Below are 13,291 nucleotides of genomic sequence, written 5' to 3'. Positions count from 1 at the left end.
AGACTTCACTCTCAACCCTACCTCCCGATGTGCAGAGCCGTCTAGGACAAGCACCATAAGAAAAAGACACGAAGGTACAGATGCATTTCTTGTGCCCTCCACAACATCCTATACCCTACTTCCCACAAAAGACGTCCACACATCTTATTTTCATGCATAATGTTTTGTGAAGAAAGGCACAATCTGCCTCTTGAAACCCCACCCCATCCAGCCATATGATGCATGAATAAATTCCCAACCACACGGGCCCAAACATCACGTGAAACTGCACCATTACAAGATGACAATGTCCTCGCCCCAAAAAAACAAAAAAATTAAAGAATCATATTGATTAAACCCTTATACACATCTCCAGTACACGGGCAAAATCCCCCGTGCCAACCGGCACTCGTCGGCGGATTTCAGTTAAAGATACAAAAGCCACATTGCCACTTGGAATGGTGTGACAAAAGCACTATATATACTACACTTGGCATAATCTATAAGGGGTATACTTATACACTTGAGGGAAACCCCTTGAACTTCAGCATCATGTGTCATTCATAGGGTAAAACTAAGAAAAGCCCGACCACCAAACTCGTTGCCTTCGTAATTTAGCAATTCGGGATTTCAAGAACGTACAGGTAATCCGTAGCTGTGATAGGTCCTGATCCGTCCATCCCAGCCTGCAGTCACGATCACCAGGCCCCACATGTGAGAACTCAATACGCGGTGGCACGCGCTCTTCAGAAACTTGGATTCCATTTTAGAAATTGCTTGAGATGACACCATAGTTTGACTAGAATCAGAAAATTTCTCCTCCGGCCAAGTTGCAGATCCCTTTGGCAAGAGCTCCAGGAAGAATCCGCGGCTGAGAGAGAAACAGTCTGGGGAATACGGAGGCATTTTCTGGAAATATTCCTCCAGCCTATGATGATTCTCCCCGTTTTCCGCACAACTCGCTCTGCTCTCTTCGCCTCGTGACGGAGGTGCAAGTGCTTCAGGCACAGTTCTTATGCCGCACCAGGGTAAAGCAACAGAGGCGTTGCTGGACCAGAAACTCTCGCAAGACCATATGTTCTTCACCCGGGATGAAGTCTTGTCCTGACCGGCGTAGTTCCAGATGTGGACATTTGAATCTTCACTTGCTGAGATCACGTGTTTTCCGTCTGAAGTGAAAGTCGCAATCATCGGTCCCCCCGAACTTCGAAGGCCTTAAATCATAAAAATTTAAAAGTAATGATTTTACATTTGCAACTTGTAAAGTCGACTAACTGTCAAACAAACTATATAGATCACTGCATATATCATCCAGAAAACTGACCCTTGAGTTTGCAGATTACATCCAGCCCGCTTAATACTCGAATTACGGAATCAGCAGATGTGACCATTACTTTGCCAGGATCATTGGGTGGAAACTGATCACTAAAATTTATTAGTTCCATACCTAAATCAGAAGCAATGAGAACTTGAATCATAAGTGAAAGCAGAAAATTTCACTACCTGAAAGCCAGTTATTCTCTTGCCAGGAGACTTCTTCTTACCATGTAGGCATACTTGTACATCCATTTGCAAATGATTATCTGACAAACAGCAGGCAGAATTTAAATATGTTATCTTCTTTTTATGCAAAACCTTAACGATATGCTCCAACAGGTAATTTGTCTCATTCATGGTTCAGGTTCAGGTTCAGGAAGACAACAACTGAAAATAAGTATAAGTCAAAGTGAAAGTGGACTGATGAACTGCCAAAAATCACTCATATATCAGACACCTACTCTTCACAAAAGTATATGTAAAGTAAACCAGATGCTTGAGTCGTTGAACTTCCCATATACTTCCCTACTACAAAAGAACATTAAAGACTTGTACTAGGTAAAAGTTTTGACCAAGCATACTCATACTAAAACAGATAAAACCTCCAACTGCAACACAAAATCAAAGAAATTTTGGTTCAATGCCGGGTGAATGTTCTAATTCCAGACAGTCTCCAACCAATTTTTTTTCGCACATCTTTCCCTACTATCAAAAACGAAAACGAAATCTGCAACTGCTGCAGAAAAGCAAGCAAATCAAATCGGTGAAAATAAATTAACGTCATTAGCAGCTAATAACAAAACATTGCTACTCATTGGCAATTCATCTACTATCAACTGCCTTTATTGAAGAACTTCTGGCTAGGAAAGTGATGAATACCTTCAATACTATAGAAGCAGCAATTGCCTGTCATGGTACCCACGATGGCTCCCTGCAATGAATCCACCTAAATCCTGTTAGAAACAATTCAATATTAATGTTTTACCATGAAAATGCACGAAAAAGACCCAACCTTTCCATCAGATTGATAACACACTGCAGAGACAATCTCCCTACTATTGATGTAATCAACAACCTGACCACCAAACACATCCCAGATGCGTACTTTTCCATCTATGGACCCGCTGATGAAGAAATTCTCATTAACAGGGTTGAAACTTATACTAGTAACTGCAGATAAAAAAAACATGTCAGCATCATGAGCAACTCCACTAAGAAATAACAAAACCCAATTTCTAGGGAAAAACATACACATGCAGAGAAGAAACTCACCATAATCATTGTGAGAATATACCATCAGGCATCTGTCACATCCCACCCTCCACAACCGGACAGTCTTATCAGTAGAGGATGACAGCAAATACTACACCAAGTTAAAATCAGACAATTAAAATCATAACCGAGGAAATCTACAAGACTTGTGAAAGTCAAAGGCCTAATTGTAGCTTCAAAAATCTACTAACCCCTTCACTAGACCAGGAGAGGTCTAAGACCTCACCAATATGTCCCTTGAACTCGTGCCAAGGCTTCTCTGTTATCCGGAAGACCTTTAAGGGTAAAATGACACACGATGAGTCTGATGATCTCCCAAATGTTTTTGCTTTACCAATGTGCTCTTTATTTGTATTGAGTGACGCCAACTGCGTGGATTCATTTAGAGAAAAATATAAACAGGAAGAGTCCACATTTGCAATGTCAACCTTCTCTGATCTATCCTCCTCAGTCACCTTCCAAACTCGCACTACTGTGTCTTCACCAGCACTTGCCAAGTATTGCCCATCCATACTGAACTTCATCGTCGAAATTGACCCCTCATGTGCCAGAAATTCCTGTGCAGCATAAAGGGAAGACAATTCCTTGTACTTCTTCCTAGAAGAATGTGCACGAACTCTCCTCATTTTCATCCCCGTCGTTATTTCAAGATCATCAGGGTCTGACCATGCGTCACCGTGTCTTCCACTAATGCATGCGGTAGAGCCAAATTTCCTCCACCAACCAGTCCTCATTTTTTGTTTAGTTTCAACCAATTCCCTTTCATACTCCAATTTCCTATGTAACACCGGATGAACCAAAGGAGAAGAGGCAACTATTCTCCTCAGTTCTTCAATGCTTCCCGTCTTAACTGAACCAACTTCACTTAATCGCATGTCTCCTCGACTCCGGACACATCCACCCACCACAAATTCCATTAAATCATCAGACTCCTTACTTCTACCCCTGAAACCGCTGAGCAGCAAGCCGCCACCCGATGATTCAACTTCTCGATTCGACCAAGTGGACGTGGATGACTGTATCAGTGAAATCCTATTATATGAATCCGAAAATCTTTGAACCGCCCCATCATCTTCTGTTACTCTACATGTATCCACCCTGATTTCATTACGGGACGGTGGAAATGTATCATCCTTATCCATTGAATTCTCCTCTATTACCAACCCTGTCGACATCAGGAACCGATTGCGGCGCGCCCTCACGCTCTCGGGAAATTTAGCCCAAAACTCAAACCCTAAACTATCCAAAACGTTCTCATCGAACCCGGAACCCGAACTACAACAATCGGAGCAGTTTAGACTCCGATCTGAAACAGAGGATGCCTCCTCAAGGGCATCAAAATACTGATCCTCGTCCTCTCCACCGTAACTCCCCATGACCCTTTTTTGTTTTCAACCCATGAGAACCTGATCCACCAAAACAATAAGAAAAAAAAAAGGGGAAATTAAGAAAATTCCCACGTCCCACAGAAGCTCAAATTCTCAATTGAAAAGGAACGAACAAAAACGCACCCACAAACAATTAATCAGAAATCATCACAGAAGAGCTCAGTACACAGATCTTGACTGATCAGTTCACAGACAAGCACCTAAGCAACGAAAGAAATGGCGCTTCAACCGCAGAAACGGACGGAAGCGCAACGAGCTAGAACATCGCTTTAACTGACAGCACGTCGATTAAAGAAAAGAAGAAGAAAAACCAAGCAGAACAGGGCAACATGAAAATCCAGAAAAGAAGGGGAAATTATTCTCCTTTTGCTCACCTGGAGATCAAAAATGAGATTCGGGTCGAAACCCAGAAATCGAAACGGCCCTGGGGATTTCCACTTCTGAAATTCCACCCCCTCCTTCTCTTCTCTCTCTCTCTCTCTACAGAAGTCCCGCATGAGGAGGCAAAGAATCCATTAGACTTGGATAAAAACGAAGATGAGATTAAAAAAAAACCCACAAAAAACAGAGAGAGAGAGAGAGAGGATGAATTGGAGAAGAGGCAAACAAAGAACAATGGCCTCGGTATCAGCGTTAGTGCTCGAGGAGAAAGCCAAGGCCCCAGAGGTTGGAGGTGGTTCTAGCTTTGTCCTCTGGGTGGAACTCTCTATGTTTCTTCGTTGTTTACCCCTTTGTATTTTAGACCAAACTATTCCTTACTCGTTTTCGTCTTTTTGGCTTTTTCCTTTCTCAGATTCACCGGCTTATTACAGTTCACTGATTCCACTGCTTTTCACTCAAATTTCACAATGGAATTTCCCCTCCAACTATATTCGGAAAATCATTAATTATCGACGATAAATAGATAGATCTGCGTCGCTCGTCGAATTCTTTATGGTATTTATGAGCTCTGATTAATAAAAAAAAAAAACGAGGGAATGTATCTGCTGCGACGGTAAATGGTGGTAAATTTTCCATTTCTATTGTCTCATTGGAAAAATGTTTTTTGATTTCCTCTTTTTTTCTTTCTTGTTTTTTTCCCTTGGATACTAAAACGATTTTCCTAAGAGATGGAAAGGCACAAAGGAGAGGGCAAAAATGATGTTTTGGGCAATTTTTGAGATAAGGTTCTACAGAGAAAATGGAAGATATTTAGTGCACCTTGGAAGGAAAGATCTTCTGAAAAGAATATGGAAATGCCATTAAATTAGATCCATTATATTATCACTCTTTCGTAGATATTCAATAATGGAAAGTACTTGAACATTTTAGATAGTGCAATCAAATTTTCAAATTTGTCAAATTGATTCAATTAAGTCTCTTTATGAATTCTGTTCGATTTGGTTAAAGGAAAATATCGATGTAACTTTTTTTTATCACACCTAACGTCGATGTTGCGCCAAATAAACGCTAAATCAATAAAAAATTTGAAAAATTAAAAAGAAAAAAAATTAAAGTTTAAAAAAATGAGAACTTAGAAGAAAAGGGACACAAATTATAAAATAGTAGTATTTTTTTTTAAAAAGGACAAAACTTAGGGTGCCGCCTCGCCGGAAGTCGACTAGGGTCGACGACCCTTGTCGCTCAGAGGCGAGGGCTTGCACTGGGCGAGAGTTGGCGACCCTCACTACCAAAACTGTCACCACCTCCGGCCCAACGTCCATCTAGCTTGGCTTGTGTTTCTTATTATTTTTCCTTATTTTTCAGCATTTTTTTGCTTTAAATCTGACTTAATAAAGATTAATTAAGGATTGAAAAAAAAAGATTTAGGGGAAAACAAAGTCATTTTCGGCTTTGGTGCACCTTTAACTAACGTTAATAGCCACGTAGGAAAAAAAAAACTAATGAAAAAGGGATAACTTGATTTTTCGTTAGCCATATTAGATATAGTTTACAAAAGAACTTGATTGCACAAATTTGATATGATTTGGAACTTGATTATACTATCTGAAAGTTTTAGAGAATTATTGTACTTTCGCAATAAGTTTCCTGATTTTCAATGCATTTATCCGTTAAATAATTGTAACAAACACGTATTTAAAAATACAAATCCTCTGATAAAAAATGGAAGAAACTATTAGTTTTAAAAATATATATCGCAACAGAATAGAATTAAGATTCTTTATACTGTTTCATGGCTCACGTATTCTTCCAGCATATTCGTCCATAGAATCTAAAAGAGTGGTCGTAACATACACCGTCGAGGTTAAAACAATTTTCACAAGTCGCCTTATTTACTATTGATTTGATGGTTAGGGAGGGAGAAGGAGGTAGAGTGGTGGACAAGATTGCTTAGGGAAAATTATCTTCGTACCGATGGCGTATGCTCTAATTTTTCATAGGCCTCGCCATTGAGCCGCGCAAATATTTCGTTCTAATGAGCCACCACCATGATTCCAAATATCATGCTTTGCGCGATACTCGAGTAATTAGTGCGACTATGATACTCTTGAGGCTTAAAAAAGAAAAACAAAAGAGTAGATGCCACTTTGATTAGCCGAGACGACACTTCGCGTGATGACTAATCTCAAATTCTTTATGCTCTAATTTTTCATAGGCCTCGCCATTGAGCCGCGCAAATATTTCGTTCTAATGAGCCACCACCATGATTCCAAATATCATGCTGCGCGATACTCGAGTAATTAGTGCGACTATGATACTCTTGAGGCTTAAAAAAAGAAAAACAAAAGAGTAGATGCCACTTTGATTTAGACATCACCCGAAGAATTTGAGATTAGTCATCACGCGAAGTGTCGTCTGGCTAATCAAAGTATAGTCCATCTACCGCAAAACAATTAATGAAATGAAATGAATGATATTCATTGCAATTCAAACTATATATATATATATATATATATATATATATTATAAATTTACACGTTGTTATCAAACTCGGTAGCTGAGGGCACTTTGTTTAATGGAGACCCCGTCAATTCAACACTCCAAGGCAGGCGTCATTGAGGAAAGTCTGTACCGACGGCTGAGTCTTCGAAGGGTCCCTCCCCCGTTTTGAAAGTTGAAAGTTGAAATGTCAACTTCTCGTGCTTCGTGACCGCCCCCCACTCCTCCAGTATTTTTTGTTTATTTCGTATTTAGCACAATTTTTTAAGAAAAAAATCACAAAAAAAAATAATCTGAAATTATGAATTCCGTGGCACATTTATCTTGAATTTTTTCTTATAATATAAAAACCCCAAATTTGTACCTATGCGACACCATTTATCTTCTATCAAGGTTCTGTCAGACGATTTTTTTAATAAAATAACGTTATTTTTATTTGACTTAAGCTGTGTGGTGTCATGTTAACATCGCTTCCTTCTCTAGCGTCTATGTAAACAGGACTTTTAACCGTCTTTGTTGATGGAATTTTGGAAAAGAGTAAATGTGTTGTATAGGTACAGATTTGAGATTTTTTGTGTCGCAGAAAAAAGTTTATGGTAAATGTATAGACATAATTTGGAGTTTTTGGTGGCTTTTGTCTCTTTTTATATAACCCGACAATGCTGATTTGCCCCTAAACCCTGACCGTATGCCATGCCTTCTTTCACGTAAATCTCACTTTGTACCTCAAGGTCTTTAAAGCACTCTGGTAGATCTTATCGGATAGATTATAACTTCTCGTCTGATGCGCATCAGACTCTAACATTCTGCTCTCAACTTTAACTCATGTTTTGTCGATTGAACCAACCGATTCGCTATTCATGCAAGCAAAAGCCAATTTTTACTGCAATTTAATTATCCGACATATTATCGATTTCAAGACTCTTCATCGACTACCTAATGACTGGAAGTTGTTCTGATCTATTTTCTATCGTTGTTTGATGATCTTCTACGATGACTATTCAGCTTCCAAGACTGGTAAACAAATTTGGAGAGTCTCATCATCAAGTTTCAATGCATCCGATGCTAGTTAAATGCATTTAGTCTTAGTTATTGAGTATCTTAATTCATGGCTTTTTCTTCGAGTTGGTGTTGCTTTTAAGAGTCATAAATAGGTGAATCCTCGAGAGCGTGTATGGTTTCGAGAATTCCAAAAGTCTTCTTTTTTGTTTAAGTAATATCTTTATAAATAGAGGTGTAATATCAATTGTAAGATAGAGAACACTTAAATATTAAGAATATGTGAGATTTGCCTCTGTGTAAGTTAGTATCTATCTCTGGTTTCTTTATATTTGGAAGGTGGATTCTTCCCTGGTGGTGAGCGAAAAAGCCCTTTATCTTTACGTGGTGTTATCCTGCTGGTGAGCTTTACTATCCCAAAATCCTTTATCCTTGGCAAGTGGCTTGTCTTTTAAGCCTTGGTAATGAACTTCATCTATCCCGATCTTTATCCTTAGCTGGCGGCACATCCTTTATGCTCTGATGGTGATAGCAATCTATCCTTCATCTATCACGCATCATCCATTTATCACTCAAAACACACTCAGCCCTCCCCTCAACCGCATCATCGTCCCATTGCAATCGAGCATATATTGGCATAGGAAATCACTGAAAAGCTACTCTAAGAAAGTTAATATTGTTCAAGATTCGTATCCGTGACCACGCTCCGTCGCCCCTCGGTTTTTTCCAATTGAACTGAGAGGGGACTCGGGTCACCACCTGTACAACTTGCAAGCTCATGCTCTCCCTGGACCAAGTCCGATGAAAACGTTCCGCAAACCCACACCAACGTGACCCAAATGGAATTGATCAAGAAAAGTGGAGAATTTCATCATCCAAAATAATGAATCAACCCAGTAGCATGCAGCCCAGTGGTAAGCGATTGGATCGGATGGGAATGTTTAGTTTTAGGTGCGGGGTTCGACTACGGCGCTTTGTAAAGAGGCAGAGTAAAAGTTTGAGAGAGAAATGAGAATTAGAGTAGGATAGACTAAAAAAAAAATCAAATGAATCCGAATCATTGGAATTTCGACCCCGCTCAAAACAAGAAAAAATTGAATCGCAAGTGAACATAAATTAGACATGGCCCAAATCCATGCAAAACCGAACATCGAAGTGATAAGAGTTCGAGACCATCCAGACCCAAAAGTTGTTTGAAAACTCGAACATGCTTGACATAAATCCAAAATCGACCAGTATAAAAGATGGCAATTTACTTCGATATACTTTCTAGATCTTTTAATTGTTGTAACAAAAGAAATGTTCATAAGTTTTAGCTTCGTCAGGTTGTTGCGGTTTTCATTCTTGTGATGCTAATCATTTCAGGTCCGGATGGATTGTTACTTCTATATGTAAACTTAGTAACTAGCTATTAATTGTAACTATTAAATATTACGTCTTTGAATTGAAAATTTTGGCTACTCAAGCTGGGTACTTTTTTTTTTGTATGATTGCAAAAAAAAAAAAATTGGTCGAGACAATATAATATATGGTGGGTAGGAGAGGGCCATCATACTGGGTTCGATTAGACCTTGGGCTCAGTAGTCATTTGACCAAATTCTCAGCTAACACACACACCACACAGCAAATATCAATGTTTGTTGCCACGTTTGTGATGGCAAATTCAACCACATGCTCTCGATTTTAGTCTCAGATAGTATGTTCTTGCCAAATGAACTGTACGCCTCATCAAGTAAGGGTCATGTCACGAACATTTGTCTATTGTTGAATGGCAATCGCAGCTACCCTTTTTTGAGTTTGGAATATATTTGAATTTCACGCAAAGGGAAGTCTCGGCATATGTTCGTTACTGAATCTAGTGATCGGCCACAGATCGTTTATGGTGGTAGTTCTGTTTTTTAGAAATGAGAGTATGCTTCTAGTTATGGACCGAGCTTTGTTATTTACTTTTTGGCTTTTGTTTCGTTCTGTAGTTGTTTTGGATTTTCTTGTGTTGATACACCTCTCGAATATTATGAATGGCATCTTTCTTTCAATTAAAAAAAATTGATAAAATTGGAAAAGGTTATAACTTAATTGGAAAATCTTCTCAAATTTCTTCACCGAACCCTATCAAATCGCCAGAACACAATGACTGACCGACTCTATTCATATAAAAGCTGATTTGACTTTTAACAGAACGGGGAATAAAATAAAGGTGGGTGATTAAGGAGTTGTTCTTATTGGAAATCAGGTAACAAGTTCCCCGGCAAGCCGACAATTCTGCGAGGAAAATGTCCTTCGATTGAGATCATCAGCAAAGACAGAAGACAAGAACAAAACAGACATCATATCATATCCCAACCACCAAGAAAATTTTATCAAAATTAGAAAGGTGGATCTTCCTTAAGTACCTCATGCCGGGCGTACATGAAATTGTGTCTGCGCAATTATAGCGCAAATAGCTTGACAAAGAACAGGCCGTGCCGTGCTTTTCCCGCACTCCCCATTTCATGTTTTTATATTGCCCATAATGGAATAGCTAGCTCTAGTTGCTACATACACATGCTCAAAAATTAATAAAAGACGTCTTTTATTAGCGGATATCATTAGGAAAAGCAATATCACATCCAAGAAATCGAGTTTAATTACGTCTCGGTGCGAAAATAATATCTCTCACACTAAGGAAAAAATTTACAATCTGAAGCGAGCATTTTACCCTTTTGGAATCGACTCGGCCATGAAAAAACAAACGTTTACATGCGATTGATAAGTACATTGGAAGTCCTAAAAACTTATCACAAAAGTGTAATCGAGTCCTAAAACAATCAGGTCCTAAAACTTGCCAAATTGATCTAATCAAATCCTTCCATGGATTGCACTTTTTGAAAGTTTTAGGACTCGATTGCATTTTTGTGATAAGTTGTAGGATTTTTAGTGCACTTATCCCGACTTTCTTATCATGAAATTATGGGAACGAAAAGAGAGATAGGGGGGTTAAAATTATATAAAAACTCGACTTTCGTTTGTAGTCGCCCGATAAATATTCAAGAAAATAAAATCTCAACTACCAGGATGAAGCTAAACTAGGAGGAAATCTCCAAAGTTCAAACCTTTCCCCATCAATCAAGCACTCTCTACATCTTCCGCATGCTTTCGGTTCAAAAAAGCCAGATATAATTCAAATGGTTGGCTTTGGCTGGCTTGACCCCAAAAAGTCTTTTAATATACCATAAATACGAAAATGGAAGTGGTTATGACAATGACTCATTATTTAATACATGTTGATTTTTCCTTTGTGATATCAAAGCCACTAACTCAAAAACGTAGACTTCAGAAAGGAGAAATGGCAAGAAATTGCACCATCGACTTCACAAAACAAAAATTTACAATCTCAACTGATCTCTAAAACAATGAATTTCTGAATTTTTCCCACCGGGACAACGAAGGAAACAAAGTTTCTAGCGGCTAGCGCGTGCTCGCCGCTCGGGCTCAATCTTTTGTATTTCGTTCTGATAGCCAACTGTCAAGCCCGTTTGTTTGCACCGAGCAAGAATTTGTATGCGAATTCATGTGCTGATTTGTGCTAAAATTTGTGTATTATGAAAATTTCGAACTAAGAAAAAGTCGAGTGTGTCCGCTGCAAGACTTAAACTTAAGCAAAAAGCGAAAAATTAAAAGTTTGTCTAGACAATACGTTGTAAAATGGATTATAAGTGAACAAATGATGAAATTGTGATTTAATATTCAAAAATTTGTGCGCTAGATATTGATTACTCGACTGTTGAAATTTTGGTTCTAGTGTCGGTAGTTTTTCAAAGTTTCAAAGTCTCTAGTGCGTAAAAGTTGGTGTGCTAGAACTCTTTAAAAGAAGAACTTTCATCAAGGTTACATATTACATTGAAAAGTAGGCGTGCCCAACCGTACACCGACGGTCAAGAAGGGTTCGCTTGTCTTAAATATAGTTTTGGAATATGAATTTTGGAGCATCACATTGAAATAAATTTTCTTGACTAAATGCGCATGCCCATTAGTCAAAAAAATTTTGTCTCCTAATTATTGCTGAGATCGAATTTCAGATCAAATAATTGAGGTTAGAAGGATGGGGAAGAGAAGAAGAATTTCCTGTCTTTCACACCAGTTGTTACGTTCAAATCAAGAGTTAATTACACTTAAAATCATAAAAATAAAGATTTGCGCTTAGGTTTGGTTTCTCAAATGAAGTTGTATTGTGATTGGTGACTAGACAATGTGTTGGGACGAGAGGCTCGGACGCGGGCTCTTTCTTGGCGATCTCCCTAGATCAAGGTATCAGATTTCTGTGGCTTGCTTCCAATAAATGGTAGTAAAACCGATGGTTGATTGGTAAATTGGACTCAACAAGGACTCTTATGGATCTTCGCGGTTGCCGGGTACAATTTTCCATCACGGTTCGCTCCAAGAGGAGACTACGAGTGAAAAGCGTGTTTGTACCGATTGGTGATAGGGGTGTGAAAAGGAATCGGGAACCACCCGGACCGCTCGGAACCGAACCAGATCGACCCGGAACCGGCGGTTCCCGTGAGGACCGGTCCGGTTCCCAATTCTAATTTACTAGAACCGGTTCTCCGGTTTTCGATTCTAGGAGTGGAACTGCTCACTCGCCCACCCTGATCGAACCGGTAATATATATATACATATATAAAATTTTTAAGAAAATTTTAACCCAAAAAAAAAAGAAACATTTTTAGAAAAATAAAAACCATAAAATCCCTAATTTGAAGCTTGACTCTCAACTCCGATGAACTCACGACTGCGCTTCGAACCGTTCATCGCCTCCCTCTCTCACTCTCGATCACCTCCATTTGCATGAAACACCCGAGAACTAGACTGAACCAATGGTCTGTTTCTCGGGTGGATCCATAGAACCAACGGGCAGTTCCCGGTTCCAATTTCTCGGAATCGGTCCTTAGTGGGCGGTTCCCCGTTCTATGTTGAGAATCGCCAACCCGGACCATACTCACCCCGAGTTGGTGATGATGAGAGATTCGGGATGAGATATCTTGATGTGGAAATATACCACAATTGAAGGGGGACAATGTCTAGCACAGAGATCACACATGAGGAAGACTTTTAAAATACATATGTGAATTGTGTTAGAAAAGTCTCGTATCAAAAAATTGGTGTGGCTTGAAATAGTTTATGTGAGCAAGGGGTGTGCTGTGTGTGCTGATTGGCAACTCTTCTTGTCGATTACATCGTGATCCAATCAAAGAGTATTTCAACGGAAAATCTAATCTTAAGATTTTTGAAAATTCCTTTAAGAGATTAAAGATTATTTCACGAGATATTGTGATAACTAGACACTATAAGAGTTGTTGGATAATCCGAGGTTAAAAAACATCGAGAGTGTTTGCGTGACTCGAGTATGATTGTATTTTCCTTTATATCGCTTGATCAATAGTGAAATTCCGTGCTACTCCTCCCGTTAACATAAG

The 13,291-nt window shown here is 39.1% G+C and overlaps 1 protein-coding gene across 1 annotated transcript; it reads right to left on the bottom strand.

Moving 5' to 3' along the window:
• Positions 1–307: 307 nt before the first annotated feature.
• Positions 308–4,688, bottom strand: LOC115675515 (uncharacterized). Its single transcript, XM_030598221.2, has 8 exons — positions 4,331–4,688; positions 2,760–3,974; positions 2,569–2,659; positions 2,309–2,466; positions 2,176–2,227; positions 1,483–1,562; positions 1,304–1,397; positions 308–1,193 (listed from the first exon to the last, which is right to left on the bottom strand). Exons 2-8 carry the CDS (start codon positions 3,942–3,944, stop codon positions 610–612), a joined length of 2,244 nt encoding a protein of 747 aa, XP_030454081.1. The 5' UTR covers positions 3,945–3,974; positions 4,331–4,688; the 3' UTR covers positions 308–609.
• Between the last annotated feature and the right edge of the window lie 8,603 nt (positions 4,689–13,291).

The sequence above is a fragment of the Syzygium oleosum genome, unplaced genomic scaffold (genome assembly GCF_021117445.2).
Source record: "Syzygium oleosum isolate NSW1041296 unplaced genomic scaffold, Sole_v2.1 Sole_v2.15, whole genome shotgun sequence".
Taxonomy (NCBI): Eukaryota; Viridiplantae; Streptophyta; class Magnoliopsida; order Myrtales; family Myrtaceae; genus Syzygium; species Syzygium oleosum.
Note: the sequence above shows the minus strand (reverse complement) of the source record. Positions and strands in the feature narration are given on the sequence as shown.